The 19,292-nt window shown below is 45.2% G+C and overlaps 1 protein-coding gene across 12 annotated transcripts in view; it reads left to right on the top strand.

The window, feature by feature from the left end:
* trps1 (trichorhinophalangeal syndrome I) overlaps positions 1–19,292 on the top strand; it is a 94,721-nt gene that overhangs the window by 43,170 nt on the left and 32,259 nt on the right. For 5 of the 12 annotated variants that reach the window (XR_015855158.1, XM_088365955.1, XM_088365956.1 and 2 more), the window contains one exon: positions 10,564–10,960. Coding sequence is in view for 8 of the 12 variants with exons in the window: in XM_088365955.1 (XP_088222081.1) it covers positions 10,948–10,960 (13 nt within the window). In the remaining 4 variants the exon portion in view is untranslated. Of the gene's footprint in view, positions 1–87; positions 334–2,300; positions 2,753–4,123; positions 4,305–10,563; positions 10,961–11,305; positions 11,367–17,394; positions 17,519–19,292 lie in introns of those variants that run through there. The other 7 variants (XM_088365960.1, XM_088365957.1, XM_088365963.1 and 4 more) reach the window with 7 other exon arrangements.

The following is a 19,292-nucleotide window of genomic DNA, read 5'->3' on the forward strand; positions in this document are numbered from 1 at the left end:
GGCCGCTTGGTGACTAACGGCGAGCCGCTGGATGAGGGAGGGAGGGAGGGAGGGAAGTAAAAAGAGAGAGAGGAGGCGGAGGAGGGAGGAAGGGAGGAGGAAGAGGAGGAGGAAAGGAAGATCTTTGAATTCACATGGCAGCTCACATTTTCACTCGGGACAGCAATCCAAAGTTCGTGAGCGAAGGGGGCTTCTGGTTCGGAAGGAGGGGGTACGACTCGGGCTACTGCCGCTAAAGTGAGCCGGGGAGCCCGCAGCGAGTGCAGACGAGACGCGGCGGCGGTCGGTCGCTCGGTCGGACAGACAGACGCGGTTGCGGTCGCCTCACAAGTAGTAGGTTTTGTTTTTTGTTGTCTCTCTTGCGCTTGTCTATCAAGTGACTTGTTGCATTTGATCCTCCTCCAAGTGCGCTCTTTGCATTCATTGATGACTTTTTTGCGTGTTGCAAAGTGTCGGAAGCGGCGCTTGCACGGATCAAAGCACTTGTTTTGCACCTCTTTCATTGTTTCTATCCTCCAGCCCTCCCTCCCTTCCTCTCTCCCTCCCTCCCTCCCCTTCATTTCCTCTTATCAGCTTTGAAAGTGAAACTTCGAATGGACTGATAATGTTTCTTGCAACTTTGCATGATGGATGCCCAGAAGCCCTTTTTTGCAATCAACTTTGCTCACAGCCCCCCCCCAACTACCGCCACCTTCACTAACCTACCCCCCCTTTCTTCTTCGTTCCTCCCTCCCCTGTGGTAAGAAAGTGTGATGTTCCTTTGAGATAAGGGAGCCCGGGGTAGGCATGACAACTCTGTGGGGAGAGCCGAGTATGCGAGGCCAGCACAATGAGGCACACACTGCGAGCAAGGTTTTTTTTTTTTTCTTTTTTTTTAAACACAGTCCTTCCACAGTTCTCCAGCCACCGTTTCACCCCCTTTTTTCCCGAAAAGAAAAACAGAATTGCACATGTGCGCCCACTTGTATAACATAGATAACCTTCAGAAGTTTTTCCAAAGCTTACTGTAGCCCTCACTGTAACCCTGGAGGAAAGAAAGAGATTTTTTGTTTGGATGTAAAGTGTGAAGAAAAAAGTTTTTCTTTCTTGTAATTGGACAGCCGGAGTAAGCATTTATGATATAACCATCAATGTGAAGTTTGAAAGTTTTGACTCAAGTTTCAGCAGCTTAATTACTGATGCATGCAGAACCACAATGTCTAATGAAAAGCATGTCTAGCCATCCACATTTTGTGATCTTTAATTTTGCTTAAAGCGCCCAAAAAGTTTTTTCACTGCAGAGCAAATGCTGCACATTTGTGAGTTAACCTTTTGTAGTTTTACAAAAGTAATAAACCGTGTGTTGGGTTTATAAAATTTCATCAATTTCAAAATTTAAAAATGCAGGTGGAGAAAAAGTTATCAAACATGTTTCAGCAAGTTAGGTTTTTAAAAAGCGAGACATTTCGTCCAATAACAAGTATGTCTTTCCACATTTTGTGGTTTTCTTTTGTACATTGTCTAAAAAGCCACGGAAAGTCTTTTGTGTAATGTGTTTATTTTTATCTGCCAGTGAAAATAAGCATCCACGGGTCACTGCGTGGAAGTGAAACATTTTCAAGTATGTTTCGGCATCCATTAAGACTTTGTAATTACGCCGTTCAATTATGTCTAAAGATCACGAAATGTCTACTTTGGTAGTTTTATCTTTTTATTCACAACTGTGTGTTAAACTTTGCAGAGGAGGAAAACGTTTGCTTAGGTAACCTGAATTCAGAATAATTGGCACACAAAAAAAGCCTGCGGTGCACTTAACTTTACCTTGTAGTTTGATGCATAAAGAAAAAATACTGTTAGTGCAGCTCAGCTACTTCAAATGGATGTATCTCCAAATTGAAAAAAATACATGCTTTTCATTGGATATTGACAAAATATTGTAACGTCATTGATTATAATGAGAAAAAAATCTGTGCGCTCTGAAATGCCACCAAATAGACTTCCTTATAGCTCCTCAGGGCTCCGCGCTCAGTCAACTGTTTTTCTTTCTTTTTCTTTTTTTTTTAATTAAATAGACTTTGGCAAATTTAGCTTCAACTTTTCTCACCTTTCACGGCATCTTGGTAAAATTCCACCACCCTGAAAGTATCTATTTAGTAATGTCAAATATCGCCCTATTCCTTCCAGACGCTAGATCTGGTCTCACGGCCTTGTTCGAAGCCACTATTAAACCTCAAACCAGTTGATGACCTCTTAAATAGAATGTCTGCTTATAAAACACTTTCCCGTATGTGTGTGTGTGTGTGTGTGTTTGGGAGCGAACGCGGCACTTTAGCCTGTTTGTGTGTGTGTGTGTGTGTGTGTGTGTGTGGAGACAACCACGGATTACTCATATGGCTGCAAGATGTGAAGCCTCTGCGGTGCAACCGGGCCGAGGAGAAAGTTTCCTGGTCGCGTGGGAGAAAAGAGCCAGGCAGGCAGGCAGGCAGGCAGGGCCTCGGACTCGAAGTCGCGAGCGCTTGGAATGCATCTCGCCATCGTTTTATTGATGGTTTGACGCGCTGTACGACACGGAGGAACAACTGTAGTGATTTTGCGGGCTGCCGCGCGTTTGTCTTTTGGTCGCTTCCGAGCAGCTCGCCGTTACAGGGGGAGGACGATGGGGAGCGAAAGTAGACATTAGTCCTGGCCCGTGCAACTTTTGAGGCTAAATGGCGCCGACCGCGAGCCTGTAGTGCCTCATGAAGTACGACACTAGGTAATTCGCCTCTGACAGGTCTGTACTTAAACGAGTTTGTCGTTTATGTAGAAATTGCTTGAAACTTCCCAACGGGGCTTTGCGTACTTTTTCAGCTGGAGACTCCATTTCAAATTGCTCCTAGCGTATTGCACTATTGGGCTATATTTCAATACACATTTTTGGAGGTGTGTTGGATTGCGCAGTATCTGTAATTATTGGCAGTACACAGTGTAAAATGTTGTACATATTTGGGGGATTTTTTGTACTGCATCTTTGAAATAAAAAAAACCTTTTTAAATTAAATTGATTGGTAATGCAGTCTGAACAAAGCCAAAATAATTCTTTTAAAGGGAAAGCATTTTTAAGTAAGCCCCCCAAAATTGTTATATTACTTTTATACTTAAATGTGATATGAACCAAAAATTAACTTGTGTGATTTAACTTCAGTAAGGTACTTTATGCATCGAACTTAACTTGCTTAGTCAGCATAATCTGTTAGTAGCAGAAGATCTGGCTTTCATCCCCTTGTGGCAAAATATTTTTCCGATTGTGACAATATGAAACGTGCAAATAAAAGGCCACCACTAATAACTCGTACCCGTCTGTGGTGCTGCCGATTGCGATGAAGCTCGTTGGAGGCTCTTAGAAGAGGACGAGCCGCCCATTTATTACACCAGGCAAATGGAATGACTGTGATCTTCTGCTATTGTTTCACGTTTGAATTAGTGACGATTATGCGGTTCTTCTTTTGTGTATTTTGCTTCTCAGATACCAAGCCACCTCTCGGGGCCTGTATTTCATTTATTTTTAAATCGTATGATTAAGCAGATACTTCAATTATTTTTGCTTTGTATAAGTTCCTGTGAGGCTTCATGTGTTATTCCAATTTTATCACAGTTCTGTTTGATTATCTGGGTAATTATCCAGTTTATTTGATTTTTTGGGGAGGTGGGAGGCTGGTAGAAGCTCATAGCAGCATTAAATCCGTCGAGCTGAAGCAACAAATGAATTGTAATAATTGTCATCCTTTTCTGCTGATGTTCAATTTACATTTACGGCTGTTGACAACCTATCCAACGTCTTTGTTGCTGTAAAGGAGTGTTTTATTTATCTTGATTCAACACGGCACGTGCAGGCCATGAAGGAAAACACCCGTTTGTCTCGGCTCGCTTATTTTCAAAAAGTGCATGGATTGTGTCGCTTGTGTGGCTGTTGAAAACGCTAGGAATCGCCCGCCCGCCCGCCCGCCCTCTGGAGTTTGTCACCGAGCTCCTTTGGTTTATTTTAGTCTTTTAATGTCACACCGCACATGTTCTTAATTTACGGAGAAAGTATTATTCTTATTATTTTTAATTCCTTTTGTCGGACACCCCGAATGTTTTTTTTTTTTTTTTCCTTTTCTTCTAGTTGCTGCTTTGATCACACAGAGAGTAAACAATCGTGTTGTCAGAAGAGCCAGGAAGCTGATAAAAGTGGCGGCTGAGTGGATGTAGGCGTTTACAAGTGCCAGGTGACAGCAAATGGGTTACAAACGCTTCCGAACTACTCCATAAAAGTCACTCTGATGGCTTTTTGTCTTCCCCAGACGGTAACCAATCTCCCTATTTGCTTAATATTTACGTAAATCACATTCTTGGCCAAATTAGCAAATTGAGTTATGACCTATTTTCCCCTTTATTGACTTTCAGACGGACGATATTAAATTATGAATTCAGTGTGAAATAGAAAGATCCCCTTGTCCTCTTTCGATGGGTCCCGTTCATGGGAAAAACCCAAAATGGATTCTAAGTCAATTTTCACTAAGTCGCCAATTGTCAAGAGCCGCAAGCCGTTTTATTGACTGTTAAGCGGGCGCACATTTCTTGGCAAACTTCTTTTCGACTCTTGTCTGTTGCAATACACCAGCGCGTGTTTTTATTCCTCCTTAGTGCGCGTTCCGTCCCGGGCTCAAAAAGGCCTCCTCCGCTAGGCGTCAAAGCCCGTGGTGTCGTTCAAAGCCATCAATGCACAATTAAGATATTCATGCTTTGGTGTTCGGGGTTCACATTACAAGACTCGCCGCTTTCCCATGAGTGCAGCGCTAATTTCCTCTGTTTTCTTTCCCACATTAAGCCATCAGACAGAGAGACAGAGAAAATTAGCTTTGGAAAATGTGACCCAAGCGCAAGTGGCTTGAATGCCATCGAAGTTGTAAGTTTCTTTTTGTTGGAATCCGACAAGGCTGATGGGGAAAAGTACTCAGCTCTTTTTCCCCCCGCAAGTGCTCGTGTGTTTCTTTTGTATGTGTCTGTTTGTGGTACATCCATCCATCTGCCCGCCATGACGCCTTGTCATGTTTATAGGTGGCGTCATCGGTACCTGCTCAGGAAGGGGATTCCTTTCAGCTGCTTTTGAAATCATTGCTAAGCGCTCGCTCGGCTCCATTAGCGTTGTCGTCCGGCTAAAAAAAAAAAAAAAACATCTGGCGACTGTTTCAATGTAGTTTCTGAAACTGGCCAGGTCAGCCATATGCTGTCTACAGAACAACAGGCCCTTCTGTGATGTTTTGAAATGACAGTTTTTTGGGGGGGGGATTCTCTTAGCTTGCCTCTGGTCCAGCTTGACATTCTGACTAAGACCCTGAGAGAAAATCCAAAAAGGCAGAAGTTGGAAGGAAGTTGGAGCGGAGGCCCTCAGGCCCCTCTCTCCAAGGAAAGTGAGCTTTGGTGGAAGTTGGTGGCCCACTAACTTGACATCAAAAGTAGATTGCATGATATCAAATTGGAAAATCTTCCAGTGTCGATTTGATGATATCATTTACGGTGAGTTTAGTCTGAAACTGATCCAGATTGCTCGTTTGGTGGCGATGTTAAAATTCCATCAAATAGTACAAATAAGTAAAGACGGGCATAATAACCAATTGATTTTGGATCATGTATTTATTTGATGTCACTTATTGAGGCTAGTGAGCCCAAACGATCAGAAACACTTTGGATGCAGTCTCTCGGGCAGACGGAACAAACGTCCTCCTCTGAGACGCTGCCGCCGCCGCCGCGCGAGCTCCATCCACGCTGTGGCTCGACTGCTCGATTCCACTCTGGCATTGAAATAAAAAGTTCAGAACGTTCAGAGCGATGCCATTAAGAAACTATTTCAGAGATAAATTGATCTTTAATGGCCACCCAATTTTTTTTTTTTAAACTTAACATCGCACTTATGCCGGCTCCTAATGACTCAAGGGAAGCAAAGTTTCTTGTTGACCTACTGAAAGTTAGCTAATTTGTCGAAAAACAATGTCGGTGGAAACTTTGTGACAGGACAGAGGGCCGTCTTTCTTCCGCTCGCTCGCGCAGAAGACCAGCTCCTAATGTGGCCAATTACCAATCACTCAGTTATGTAAGCATTAGCCGCACTTAATGCGAAAAACAACAGCGACGCTCATTGCTGTTTTGTGCGCAACCTCCATTGTCCGGTTTGCGGGAACCACTTTCATGATTGAACTGGCTGTGACCATTTTTTTTGAAGCTGTCGATAATCTCAGCCCGAACGTGGAGAATTTATTTTTTTGTGCATTCCCAACTAAAATGCCGTTTGAGTAGTTGTGTCAGGATGTGATGAAGGTGGCTCCCCCCCCCATTCTTTTTTTTTTTTTGAAATGGAAATGAAGGGGGGCACACATCTGGGGGTCTTTGTGGTGGCGAGGCGAGGCGAGGCGAGGCGGTGGGTGTCCGAGGCCCACGCTCAGGGAGAGCGTTTGGAAAAAGAGGGAGGGATGAGGAAGCGTTTCTTTTATGAAGGAACGTGTGGAGAAGTAAAAGACAGGAAGTGGATAGTGGACATCCACGCTGGCAGTGGAAGGACCACGTTTGTGTACACAAACATTAAAACCATTAGGGAAAAGGACAAATCCCGGCTGAGGTGAAAAGGACGGAGGGGCACATGGACCAGCCAGGAGCTCATTAGCATAAACAAGAGTGAGAGGAAGAGGAGGAAGAAAGACTGAGGGGGGGGAGGAAAGGCTCACTCGCTATAGTTGAAAACTTTACGGTTGACAGTTAAATTTACTTGCGAGTGTGTGTGTGTGTGTGTGTGTGTGTGTGCGTGGAAGAGGAATGGCGCGGCGAGGGGTGCAACATGGCTTTTAGGCTTTTCACACACACAAAGTTGTCCTCTCGCTCGTCTGCCGAGGACGATTTCACTTCATTTGATATTTACTGCGTCGAAGGCGGGGGCGAGCGGGTTGAAGTAGATTCAAACAAAACCAAACGAGGCCATTGTGACCTGCAAACTAATTCCTTGTGGCTTAGCGTAGTTCTCTTCCCAAGTCTGAGCAAAGTGCAACATTGGAGAAAAGTTGATATTCATTCATGCGCTCCATCTCTCTTTGTTCTTTTTATTTAATGGCTAAGATTTGAGTGTTTGACGTTCCGCCATTTTAATTTCTGAATACGGATGGAGAAAATGTGGCAAGGAAGCGTCGCGGGCAGGAGGAAACGGCATCGGAGCGCGTCTAAACCCTAGCGCCATTAGAAGTCTCTGCAGATGATTATGCAAATGTAATCTGCTTAATAAGCACATCCGACCAAGCATCCATTACTGTTATTTGCGGCCCACTCTGCCTCCCCAAAAAAATTCCTTTGAATAGAGCCAGCTCGCTTAAATTCAGTGCCGGGGACGCTCAAATGGAATTAGTCAGGGTGGCGCGTGATAATATCCCATGGCAGCTGCATGGGCTGCACCTGTTTTGCTCTTTTTGTCCGATTTGCGGAAATGCTTGCCCTGGAAACGCAGGGAATGAACAGCGCTCGGAAATAGTTCTGTCTGGGCCGAGTCATTGATTAGTCCTTGTGCAAAATGAAATTAAACAGGGACTTTACCCCACACGGCAGAACACGTTTTAAAATCATCCGCTAATTGGGCAAATGACCCAATTTGACCCGACGGTCAGCGGATGAGCACCGATGGAGACAGACAAACACCCCAGAGGATTTCTGACACCCACTTCTGAAATTGACACCGCAGAAAAACAAAACAAAACAGTCCGGCTTCCCGATAGTGGAGAAACGGCGCTCGGCTCGCTCGCCCGCCCACCCCTGCAAGCCAATATAAAAGTCAACATTGTGGCTCGGCAAACGTTCCGCTGCGCGTGTGCACGTTAAGTTTGTCCAGATACATTTCCCGTCAGTCGGAGAGGGTAGGGTGGTGGTGGGTCGGGGGGGTTCTGCCCCTGCAGGAAACGTCCGCTTCTGCGGGAGTGGAAAAGTCTACGTGTTTGTGTGTTTACACAGGCGGCGAGAAGTTGCGTCGGTGCATGTGCGCTACATGGCCTTCTTTCTTTTCCCTCTTTGCACGGCCCAGCGTGCTAGTGATGTCATGCTTGAGATTAGCCAGACGCGCGCGTGTGTGTCTGGTGTGTGCGTGCGTGGGTGAACTTGCAAAGCGTTTTGTATACCTGGTCAGGTTTGGCACATGGCGCATCTTGTGTGTGTTCCTTTGGCTTGACTGAGGTTTGTTTTCCATCCTTTCTGAAAAGGGGAGCGAGAGAAGAGAAAAAGAAAAAAAGACAGACGAGCCGAGTCAACAATCAACATGTTGATTTATGCCCGCTACTAGTTCCTTCCATGACGCCTACGATTACTGCTAAAAAAGTTCCCTGTAATTTGTTTTATTTCATTTTTGAAAGTATGATGCTGAGATACCTGTTGATTTATGCAGCTGGATGAATACGCGCTGTGTTTGTCCAGGCCGCCGGGAATTGGAAAGCTGCCTGCCTGGGCAGCCACGGGCACAAGCAGACATCTTTTGGCTATTCTTGTTTCAGCAAAGATGCGTCTGCTCGTCAAACAAAATTTCATCAATCTGATTCGGTGATTTTTTTTTGTGATCCTATCTGAAAGCAACACATCAGATTGCATTCATGATTGTTTTGAGCCTATTTGAAGTTCAATAACAGGCCGGGCGGGCTGCGGCGTCCGATGGAATGTTAGAATTGAATGTGAAATATGCTGCATTCTACTCCAGCGTCTAATTGATGGAGCTTGGTGCTAAAAATGTTATAAAACTCCAATTCGGACCGCCTTGCCATTTTAATAGGTGTTGTTGACCAAAAGTTGAAAGGTTGCAGCGTGTGAGGAGGAATGTCGAGCAAAAGTGTGGAGGTAGCGAGCTGACGTGTTGTGTTTTATTGACTTTTTTTGAAAGGCATCCAAACAAAATTCTTCCCATAACTAATTATCTATTTTCCGCCGTGCTGCCTATCCCAGTTGACAAAAAGCAAGATACACCCTGAACTGATTACCAGAGACATTTTGGAGCCTTCAATCCACCTAACATTTTTTCTTTTTAATTTCTTCCGGCTTCTGATTGCCAGTAACGTTTTTTTTTTTTTCTTCTTCTTCAAAGATTGCCGGTGCTTGCATGAGATTGGAGATGTGTTGTGCACGCAGGTGAGCGAAGGGGGTCGAGCGGGCCTTTGCCGTGCAATCGCGTGCGTCAGGCCGTCATGAATGGTGTGTTTGAGACAGAGCGGAGTGTGGAGTTCCTCCGAGCCGGACCAAATTGGAAACAGAAAAACAAACATCCCCCCCCCCGACCCACCACCAAGTCAAGTCATCCCCCCCCCCCTCGTCTGCCGGCTAGCGGCCCGACCCGTCTGGGACAATGTAACGGCCTATAGTCGGACCGGACCACACACGGCTGCGGCGCGCAGGAGGCGGTCGAAGACATCTGTATGTATGCACGTGCACGCGCGTGTGTGCGCGCGCGAGCGTGTTCCGAGTTGGAAAAACAGGCGGCAATCGGGCCAAGTTTGTCGGGAGCTCGCTGACGGATTGATGGGAAAGACAGCGATGGAAAGAGATTTGAAAAGTTGATGGAAGAAGGAACGCCAGTGGAAAGGATGGAGATAAGTCACGGTGGAGAAGGCGGATGAAGAGAAAAACAGAGCAACTGTGATTGAGTCAATGAATGAGGAGCCGCGAGACCCAGGCCGGGCTCCGTGGGGAAAATATTTGTCCATGGGAAAGAAAGTACACCTCTTTTCCTGTTGTGAGAGCTTCTAGTTTTTCTTCTTCTTCTTCATAAAAGTCACTAATGGCTAAATTGTACTATTATGCGGTCAAGCTCGTAATAACCGGAAGCGTTTGGATTTGTACAAAATGTCATCACACAGCAGCTCACACAGTAGACGGGATTGAATTAGATCGGAATTGCCGTCACTTGCCAGTTTCTGATTGGCCGATATGGCCGATTCCAGAAGTCTTCTTTTGTGCTGTCCTTTTGGCGGCCCAAAAGACACCCGCAGCGCACTTTCTTGATGGGAAGGTCTGAAAATGACTCATCATTTCTGTAATGACTCATAATGCGCTTGACTTTTCTCGCCAGCAATCTTGGGTTTCTCCTCCAAAACGCCCCGTATCCATTTCCACATAATGACTCGCCGCTGCCCTTGTTTTCGACCGTCCCCACAAAAGTTGGATGGATGTGATTTCCACCACTCTGATACTGTCAAAACTAACAGGTCAACATTTCTATTGGCTCACCTGCCCATTTAAAAGGTGATGTCGACGTCAGCCATCGTGCTCCTTATTTAGCGGCCTGTGCATCGTCTACCAATTTGGATGAACCACAAATGTCACAGGTGGCCATATTTCAATGGCGCCCGGATCTCATTTGTGGGATGGATTCGATCGATCTATCCGTCAACACTGCAGCTCCATTGGCAGCGTGGCACCAAACTGTTTTTTTCTTATGCCGCTGCACGAGACTCAATTTGGGAGTCTAAGGGAGGGAAAATTGTTCCCTGAAAAATTTGGACAAGACATGCTGATGTAAAATATAAACTTATTTGTCCTTCTTTCTTGTTCCAGGAGCTTCAGAGGGCTTTTTTTTTTTTTGTCTCCCACCCAAAAATTGACGAGGATCTAAACCAGAACTTAGACTGGACGGCCATCTGTTTTAAAACTTCTCCCGTGGATCTACAACGCGCTCCACCGAACGGCGGCGGTGGACCAGAGCGAGCAGATGCTCCAGTATGTGGAGTTTAAGACCCTCCTAAAGCCCCCCACCTCCAAAAAAAAGTTGAGAGCTGAAAGTTTGGCCGCCATGGACCTACGTGGAGTTATGTGGGCCTGCTGAGAAAAGAGCGCTTGGATTTTTTTTTTTTTTTTTTTTTTACTTGTTGGAGCGTAACCTCCACGGCCCAACTGAGCCACTTGAACAGAACCGATGCCCAGGCATGTTTTTATAACCTGATGACCAGCAGAGGTGAGACTTTTAAATACTCCTACAATACCATGCATAATAATCCGATGAATGATTGAAAAAGAAAACCTCCATTACTCAAATCATTTGGCAAATTCCCAGAAGATTCAATATGCAAATATCTGCGTGCATGTAATGACAGTGGGGTCATAACCAATATCAACTCCGCTATTATTTATAGTATTAAGCATGATGATTGATAAACATGTCAGTAACGTTGCTCGGTATTATTAAAGGTTTTGTGATCAAAGTTGAAAAGCCTGTTGGAGGATTGCCCCAGAAGCAAGGTAAGGCAAAAATAAAAAACAGCAAGAATTTTGATGACTTTTTCTGTCATTGTGTGTTTAGATAAATGATTAGGACAAGCCTGAACATATGGGACGGGATACACGCAAGGCCTTTTAAGCACGTGAGTGTGTGTGTGTGTGAGTGCGCGCCTGTTTGTATGTTTTTCATTATGCGGTCCGGCGGCTTTTGCTCGGTGATGTTATTCAGCAGGGCGGGTTGCTTTCAACCGCTTGATGCTTTTAGCTGTGGTTTGCGTGCGCGACTGTCTACATTGCTGCACATTTGTGCGAGTGCGCACATGCGCGCGTTGGCTTGTGCGTGCCTGTGTGTTGTGGTGCTGCCACGACTTTGATGTTGCCAGCACCAGTCGGATTTGGAACATGTTTTTGTGCAGTGCTCGAAAAAAACAAACAAAGGAATGTCAAGTGGAGACAATTCGATGGAGCCGAAAAGTTAAGTCGGACTGTCATTGAAAAGACGCGCACGTTTCTGACGTAATGGCACTGTAAGTGCGACATGATCTTATGTCTGTTGACTCTTACTGAATATTTTTGTGTTTTGCCAACATTACATCACAGTGAACATAAGTTACACAAATACACAGTTCAGTCATGCTCTGATCTAGTCGCTCGGTAAAAAATACTATCCCATGAACCTAAATTGTATTGTGGCTCTTTTGTTTTCCGTCAATGAATCCTGGGAAATGTGTAGGTCTTGCATCTTGATGTGTATTAGTGGAGCAACTATTGGCATTTTTGCAACAGTCACTGAACATTCGACCATTTCGAAGCGCTCGTTTTTGTCGGTCCCATGATATGATTCTGTGGCAACCCTCGCCTCCATGCTCAATCTCACAGACGGCTATTTTTGTCTCTCTCCTACAAACAATTATTTTCCTGGCACAGGCGTCTGAAGTTATGCAGACAAAGATGAATAAAGGCGTTGTCACCAGACGTCACCGCAATTAATGACATCATTTGTTAGTTTGCTAATGATCAACTTGTTTAAAGGACGCAGAGTCAATCAAAACGTGGAAATGACAGATGCGCCTTTGTGAATCGTGCATGTGATTTCATAATTGATTCAGTCACTTGGACGGAGTAAGGGTTAACGTGACTTCGGCGTCACTTGCATAGTTTGGGCTGGGCAGGGCGTGTTAATCAGACAAGAGCTTACATAAATGAAGGGTGTCAAAAATAATCCACTGTAATTAAGAGTAAGATGCAAAATCAACGATACCGCGTTGACTTTTTTGGAGTACCACTAGAGCTTTTTTTTTTTTTTTCTTTTCACTTCTATGCAGCGGCCATGTTTGTGAAGTGTAGAAATAAGTTGCCAAAAAACGTGACCTTGTGCTTCGCTGTTGTTGTGCTATCAAGAAGCTTTTATTTGTCGCCAACCTGCTAGGATCTGAATTCTATTTTTCTAACGTGCCCAACAGGATAATCATTCAGCGATGTCTGAGGATCACATCTTTGCTGACTTTTAGCCATAAGGGATATTTAGTTTTAACGCGACCTCTGGACTGCTCGGCCTATTACTAGCTTATTCAGTCCTTCCTGTATAAAATGCAAACACGTGACTGAGACGTGTTAGCCGAGTTCATTTTGGTGAGATCTCCCTCTGCCGAAAGAGCCATTCATCAGAAAAATAGTGAGCAGACAAAAGCGAGGCCATGGGGTCCAACCTAGTATATTTTCCATTTGTCTGTGTTTGTTCCAAGCCAGGCCGAAATGCCTTAATCAGATTAGGTTTGAAAGCAGCCACATTGCCAACGGGCACGCGAACCCGAGTCGCGCTTCAGCGTGAACTCTGCTCCCCCCCTCACCCCCTCCGTGAGCTGCATTTGCCTCACGAGCAATTACACTATGTGTCGCTACTCGCTTTCGAGCTGAGCCCAGATATGCCCGCGCCCGCTCACCTGCTCGTATGAGCGCCGCCACAGGGCGTGTTGTCTTTTTGTGTTCGCGTTTTGGCGAGCACGACGTGCCGTGGCCAAGCGAGCAAGTGTTAACAAGCTCCGTGCACACTATATTTATTTAATCCATATGCCGGTGAGCCATACAGCTGCTGCTGCTGCTGCTGCTGCGAGCGCGTCTGGGAGGAAATTATTGCAAAGTCAGCACAGAGACTGTCGGTTTTCCTCAAGGAATTAAACGTTTAAGCCATATTAGTTACACTTTTTTTTTTTTTTTAATACCGTCTGCCCTGGTGATCTGAGATGATAGAAGACGTTTGGTGGAGAGCTTTCAATTATTTGAATTTTTTTTCTCAATAAACGTAAAAGTCATGCCACTGTTGTCTGTAGCAGAATAATGGCGAGGTCGGCGAAAACTCTCCGCTTGCAGTCACGCTGTTGTCGTTTGGGTTCTAAATGTCGCAATGCACTCCATTTTGCCTCAAGACGCGATGAATCAATTCCACACAGTCGCTTAATCCGGGGCGTCTAGCTCCGCAAATGGCCGAACGCGTTGCCATGTTGTCGAATGTGGCGGCTGCCTGCTCGCCTCCAGTCCGCCGGCTGCCAAAGTTGGGTGGTGGAAGTTACTGGAAGTTTGGATTGCTAGTTTGGAATATTGCATGGAAACACATATCTGCCTTTGAAGAGCCACGCCACAGCCAGCCAGCCAGCCAGCCATTCACTGCAGATTGCTTTTTTTTTCTCTCTCTAAATTTATGACCTTACTCTACTATATTAAAGACGTAATCATGCCAGAACAAGCTAAATATCAGCTGTCTTTATGAGCCTGTGTATAGGCCTCTATTGGAATATTAAATTTGGTACCAATGGATAATTGGCCTAATGTAGAATGTGAGTGTGCAAGTGCGGTAATCTCTATGGCAGGTTCCTTGCCATTAGCGCACCACCGAACAAGGCAGCAATTCATTCAGCAGATTTAACTGTGTGTGTGTGTGTGTGTGCACGTGTGTGTGTGTGTGTGTGCGTGTCTGGATGACAGGTTTCTAAATGCAGAGTGTGTGTTGTTTTTGGAGAATTGTTTCCGTGCGCCTGTCTGCACCATATGGCCCTATGTGGAAAAAGGCCTCTTTAGGGGTTTGTGCGTGCACGTGTGTGTGTGTGTGTGTCTGTTGTGTGCGCGCACAGCGGTCGGGTCTGCCCAGAGTTGAAGCTGTAAAAACAAAAACGTCTTGTGGAGAAAAAAAAAGAAGAGACTGCGCTCTGAGCAGTGATGTCAGACGCTACCTCGCTCACTTTCACTCGTCACCTCAAAAGAAATCACAATGCGGGAATTGACGCCATCGCTGTCACCGTATACATAAAACGTGCATTTCCGTACTGTTATCGCTTCTTCGCTAAACCGCAGACGATAACGATTTTTTCAAATCGGAATACATGTAGCATGACCCCCCAAGTGAGAGCATTGATATGGTTGGCAACGACATTGAAATATCATATCTCCGGTTTCGATGCAATTCCGACCCCTACTGTCCTCCACTTGCTGAATATGTATTTCCAAGCCCGCTTTATCCTGCCCAATAGTGTTTCTTACTTGTTTTTGGCTTGTTCTGAAATTATCACTTAGTTTTTTTTTTTTCTTTTTCCTCCCACGTACTTTTCTGGTGTTTTCTTTGTGTCCGTTTTCCTTGCGTCTTTGGGTTTACTTTGGCGTAACCGTCGGCGTAGCGGTCGCCAGTGCCAAGACCTGCGAACAATCAACGTCTCACACATGCAGAAACACTTGAACGCGCTCCTCGCCTCTCGTTATGGAATGACACATGGAAGAAGAGCTATGTAAGAAACTTGAAAGTTACAACACCTTTTTTAAACTTTACGTCTAAAACAAACTCTGGTCAGCTTAATTAGTTAAGTGAACAAAGCAGCCATAGAGCTACTTGTTACTCGAGCGATTATAAACCTCAGACGATGAGGTCAAACCAGGCGGGCAAAAGCGAGCGCTTTGACGCAAAATCCTCACAGAAGTGGCTCACTAACTCAATTTGTATTGTAACAGCTGCAAGAATGGCCTTTTTGTTTCTAATGGCCGCTCTCGTTGGTTTGGTTTCAACATGTTCCATCTAATGTACAACATCTGTTGGGAGAACAGCCTCTCGTTTTGGTGGCTCCTTCAACTTTCCGTAACGGAGTGCGCTCCCCCTGCCCAAAAAAAAGGCGGGTTTAGACCTCGTTATCGTGATCACAGAAAAATAAATTCACTCATTCACTGGAGGGCGAACGATTATTGAACCACACCGCTGTCAAAATGACAAGTATATACCTCCCAATTTTCTGATCTTTTCATCCGGGAACCACAAAAAAAAAAGGTCTCATGAGATATAGACTTGCTCTAAGGGTTCCATGTTGTCTATGGTCAAGCAGCCCCAGGCATAAGTTAGCAAACCCTGGTCCAGAGGGATGGATGAGAAAGAAGAAGAAGGAACCTTCAATGTTTTTGCGGCCTCCTTAATGATTTAAAACCCGCAAGGCAGTAAATGATCTGGCAGTGACTGTCAAATCAAGTCAGGTAAAGTCCTATTCGTCCTCTGCGAACCCCCGCGGGCGGACTTGAATTGGCGCCGGGTCGTAACATGTCTGATTGGATCTCCCATGCAAATGAAGACCGGGGAGGCGGCAAGTCAATTGTGCTTATCGCCCGTTGATTAAAAAAGGAGAAAAGTGCATCGGCGCTCCAGGCAAAACCCCAATGGCCTGGGGGGCTTTTGATCCATTTTTCAGCCCAGTGTAAAAAGTCAAATCAAAAGTCCTGCTTGTGGTTGAAGGCAATATACTAACGGTTGGCCGCCTTTCTTTTAAGCATCACGTCATTAGCGTTTCATTTGATTTGCGCCACGCAGAAGAGCAACATCCATCTCCTCTGACCTGGACAAACTTTTCAGCATCCCCGCTTATGGATCGGCCGATAACAAGTTTCTCAGCACTTGATTAACGTCGGACGGCGGCCCTCTCCCGGCGTGAACTCTCTCTCTCTCTCGCTCTCTGTATCTCGATGCAGCCTCGGCGTTGCGCGGCCACGTCTAAACATTTACATTTGCGCTTTCAAGTGCTGTTTATATACGGCCTTATCTGCTATCGCTGGGACGGACGGTCGGTCGGTCGGGGACGCTCGGTGAATCAAACCTCCGTCGCATTGACATCAACACAGTTGCTATGTCCATAATAGGACTGAGGGAGTCAACGCGAGTGCCACATAGACACAGGGAAGGGAGGCGGATCATTTGCCACCACAGTGTTTTGTGGTGAGCTGACGCATGGAACTTTTCTTTTCTGGCTATCATGCTTCAAAACAGTCAATGAGAAATATTTGAGAGTTCGTTTGCCATCCCGACCCGACTCGGAGACATCCCGACCCCATGGCATCTCCGTCTGTCCAAAACAAGACAAAAAGGAGAACTCCGTCCGCTCCGGGGATCTGCAATGTGTCACGCCGGTGCGTGATGGGCCTGGAATTTGACACTCGGTATCTGCTTATCTGTCGGAGCGAGAGAGCGAGAGAGAGTCATGGGCCTTCGGTGTGGATGTGTAGTCTGATTGTTATCACGCCGTTTGACTCCCTTCTGCTTTTAAGGCAATGAATTCACATCTCGCCTTCCTTCTTGTCTTGCGAGCACCCCCCCCCTCCTGTTCTCATCTCTGCTTTTAATTTGGCCTCCTTCCCGCTCGCTTTTATCTGACTGTTTCCTCTTCCGAGACTCTCACGGGGCCCTGTTGTGTTATTTTATTTTTATCTCGAGATTTTATGTAATTAGTCGCGAGACCGAATGCTGAAGTGCAGGTTTGGTGAGTCTTGGAAGTCATTGTTACCTGAGCCAAAAAAATGACTGTGAAACGTTGAACCGTGACATCCTCTCAGGTGAGATGTTTTATTGTGTCAAGCTGTAGCAAGGATGCATGTGGGGTTCCCTCCGCCCACCTGCGCATCCGAACCGCCGCCAAGATTGCGGCTTTGTTTTGCGGTCGCCCAACTCAAACATGTAACAGCGCACGTGCAAATCAGTCGCCATTTTATTTTCATTCAGCAATTGACACACGTGTATCTTCGACACGATACGCCCGACGCTCTGGCGTTCTGATGACTCATCCGACTGTCAGCTTTCCAAAATCACCACAAAAAGGGGAAGCCTCAGCCAGCACGCCCATCTTATCGTTTCTTTTTTTTTTTCCTTTCTAGGTGTGTGATTCATCAACGGCGTGCGAGATCGGTGGAGAATCAGGGCGAGGAATAAAAGGCAAAGGGGAGAGGTTGTCAACAAAAGATAGTCCATGAAAAGATTAAGGGTGCAGTAACTGCTGATGTAAGCAGTGAAATCTCGTGCCTTTGTGTGTGTGTGTGTGTGTGCAATTTGTTTTTCCTATATCTATGGGTGTATCAGCATTTAAGACGGGCGTGAGAGCGACAGATTGCATTCCTTTGCCATCAAAGATTGTCTAACTTTGCCTTCATTATGACTCCACACCTGAATTTATTTTAAATGAGCAAGTTATGCAACTGGACTCATTTGAGTTTCTTTTTCATTGATGGTCAAAAGGCGACGACAATAGGTCAAAGAAGAAGCACAGTTTTGTATGTGTGCATGTTTTTTTTATATAGACTTACCTTTTCAACAAAGCGATTTTTTTTTTTTTGGCCCCGTATTGTCATAACTGTTACTCTTTTGGTCAGAGTTTCATCAACTTGTTTTTGCACGGATCTTTTTGTGTGCTGTTTAGTTCCTGCGGGCGGGTCACAGTTCTTGATTAGCATCAGCTCTCGGGGTGCATGCGTGTCTGCGTGTTTTTCAACATTTTTGTCTTTTTTTTTTTGTGAAGGACAGAGGAAATGAAAGCTCACACTGAGGCCTCCAAGGCTTTTTGAACTATCTCTGTGTCCTTGTGTATGTTTGCTGTATTCTTCCGAATGTGTGTCAGGAAGTGATCCGAGCTCATCGCTACTACATTCACTGTTTTCTATTTCTGTGTTTTGTTGACTTTGTGTTTCTTCTGGCCTTTTGGGAGTGCTTAAGGGATTTAATCCGCCAGGATCACTTTCAAATACTTTGAGTTATTAACACCGAGTTGTTAATGCAGGCACATTACAAAGGCTACAATGATCAATTGCAATCATGCAGAATCCAACGAGAGGAAATGAATCCGGCCCGATCGATCCTTATTGGATCTTGTGTTGTTGTGTCCACGTTTGCGTGCTCCCAGTTGGTGTAATACCCTCAAATGATCACATCATTGCAAGTAACTTTATTTTTTTGGGCTATTCGAAATGAATTTATTCCCAGTTATTCCATTAGCGGAGGTCAGCAAGAGCTTATTCATCCACGCATAGACCAATGAGAGTTTACGAGCGTGTGCGAGTGCGAGACATCCGTATGGGTTGGACTATTGCTTCGCCTTGGCAGCCTGTTTAGCCATAATTAATTACACCCGCTCATTGTGTTAGTCAGAGCTTTCCACACAGTTACCTCGAAGGTTGAATACCCTAAAGGTGCCATTATACATTTTTAGCACAATTTAATTTTGATAAATTACAGAAAGGATAATTTATTATTATTATTATGAGTTTCAGTCCATCTGTTAGACGAGAACAAGGGCCGAGCGAACATGTAGACTGCACGGTTAGCAACTCATGCTACCACTAGAGAAATAGTTTTTATGAAGAAAAAAAAAAAAAAAAAACGAGACGTGACCACACATGCTATATTTGATGACATTCACACACTCAGACAGCGTATGCTCTAAAGACCGTAGTGGGGGAAGCTTTGTCTGTGCTTTAGTGCATGTGTGTGTGTGTGTTTTGCAAAGTCAAAATCCAGACAAGAGGCCAGACTATTCAGTCTTATAAACTCTCACAGATTATTGAAATAACAGAAGAGATGCATTGTCTGCACTCGTGCCTTCTGTTTTTGAAATAGTCCCAAGTTGCTGGGGATAGTGATCTTTTGTGTGAGTGTTTATTGTGTACACAGAGCGAACCACATCTGACTTTTTGGACCGATACACCGTCCTAGTTCCCTCAAAACGGCTGCTTCGGAGCTGGATTGCATATTAATGCTGATTTAGTGCATATGGATGAAGTGT

This window comes from Syngnathus floridae, chromosome 21, assembly GCF_059516105.1.
Source record: "Syngnathus floridae isolate MCC-2025c chromosome 21, RoL_Sflo_1.0, whole genome shotgun sequence".
In the NCBI taxonomy this organism is placed as follows: domain Eukaryota; kingdom Metazoa; phylum Chordata; class Actinopteri; order Syngnathiformes; family Syngnathidae; genus Syngnathus; species Syngnathus floridae.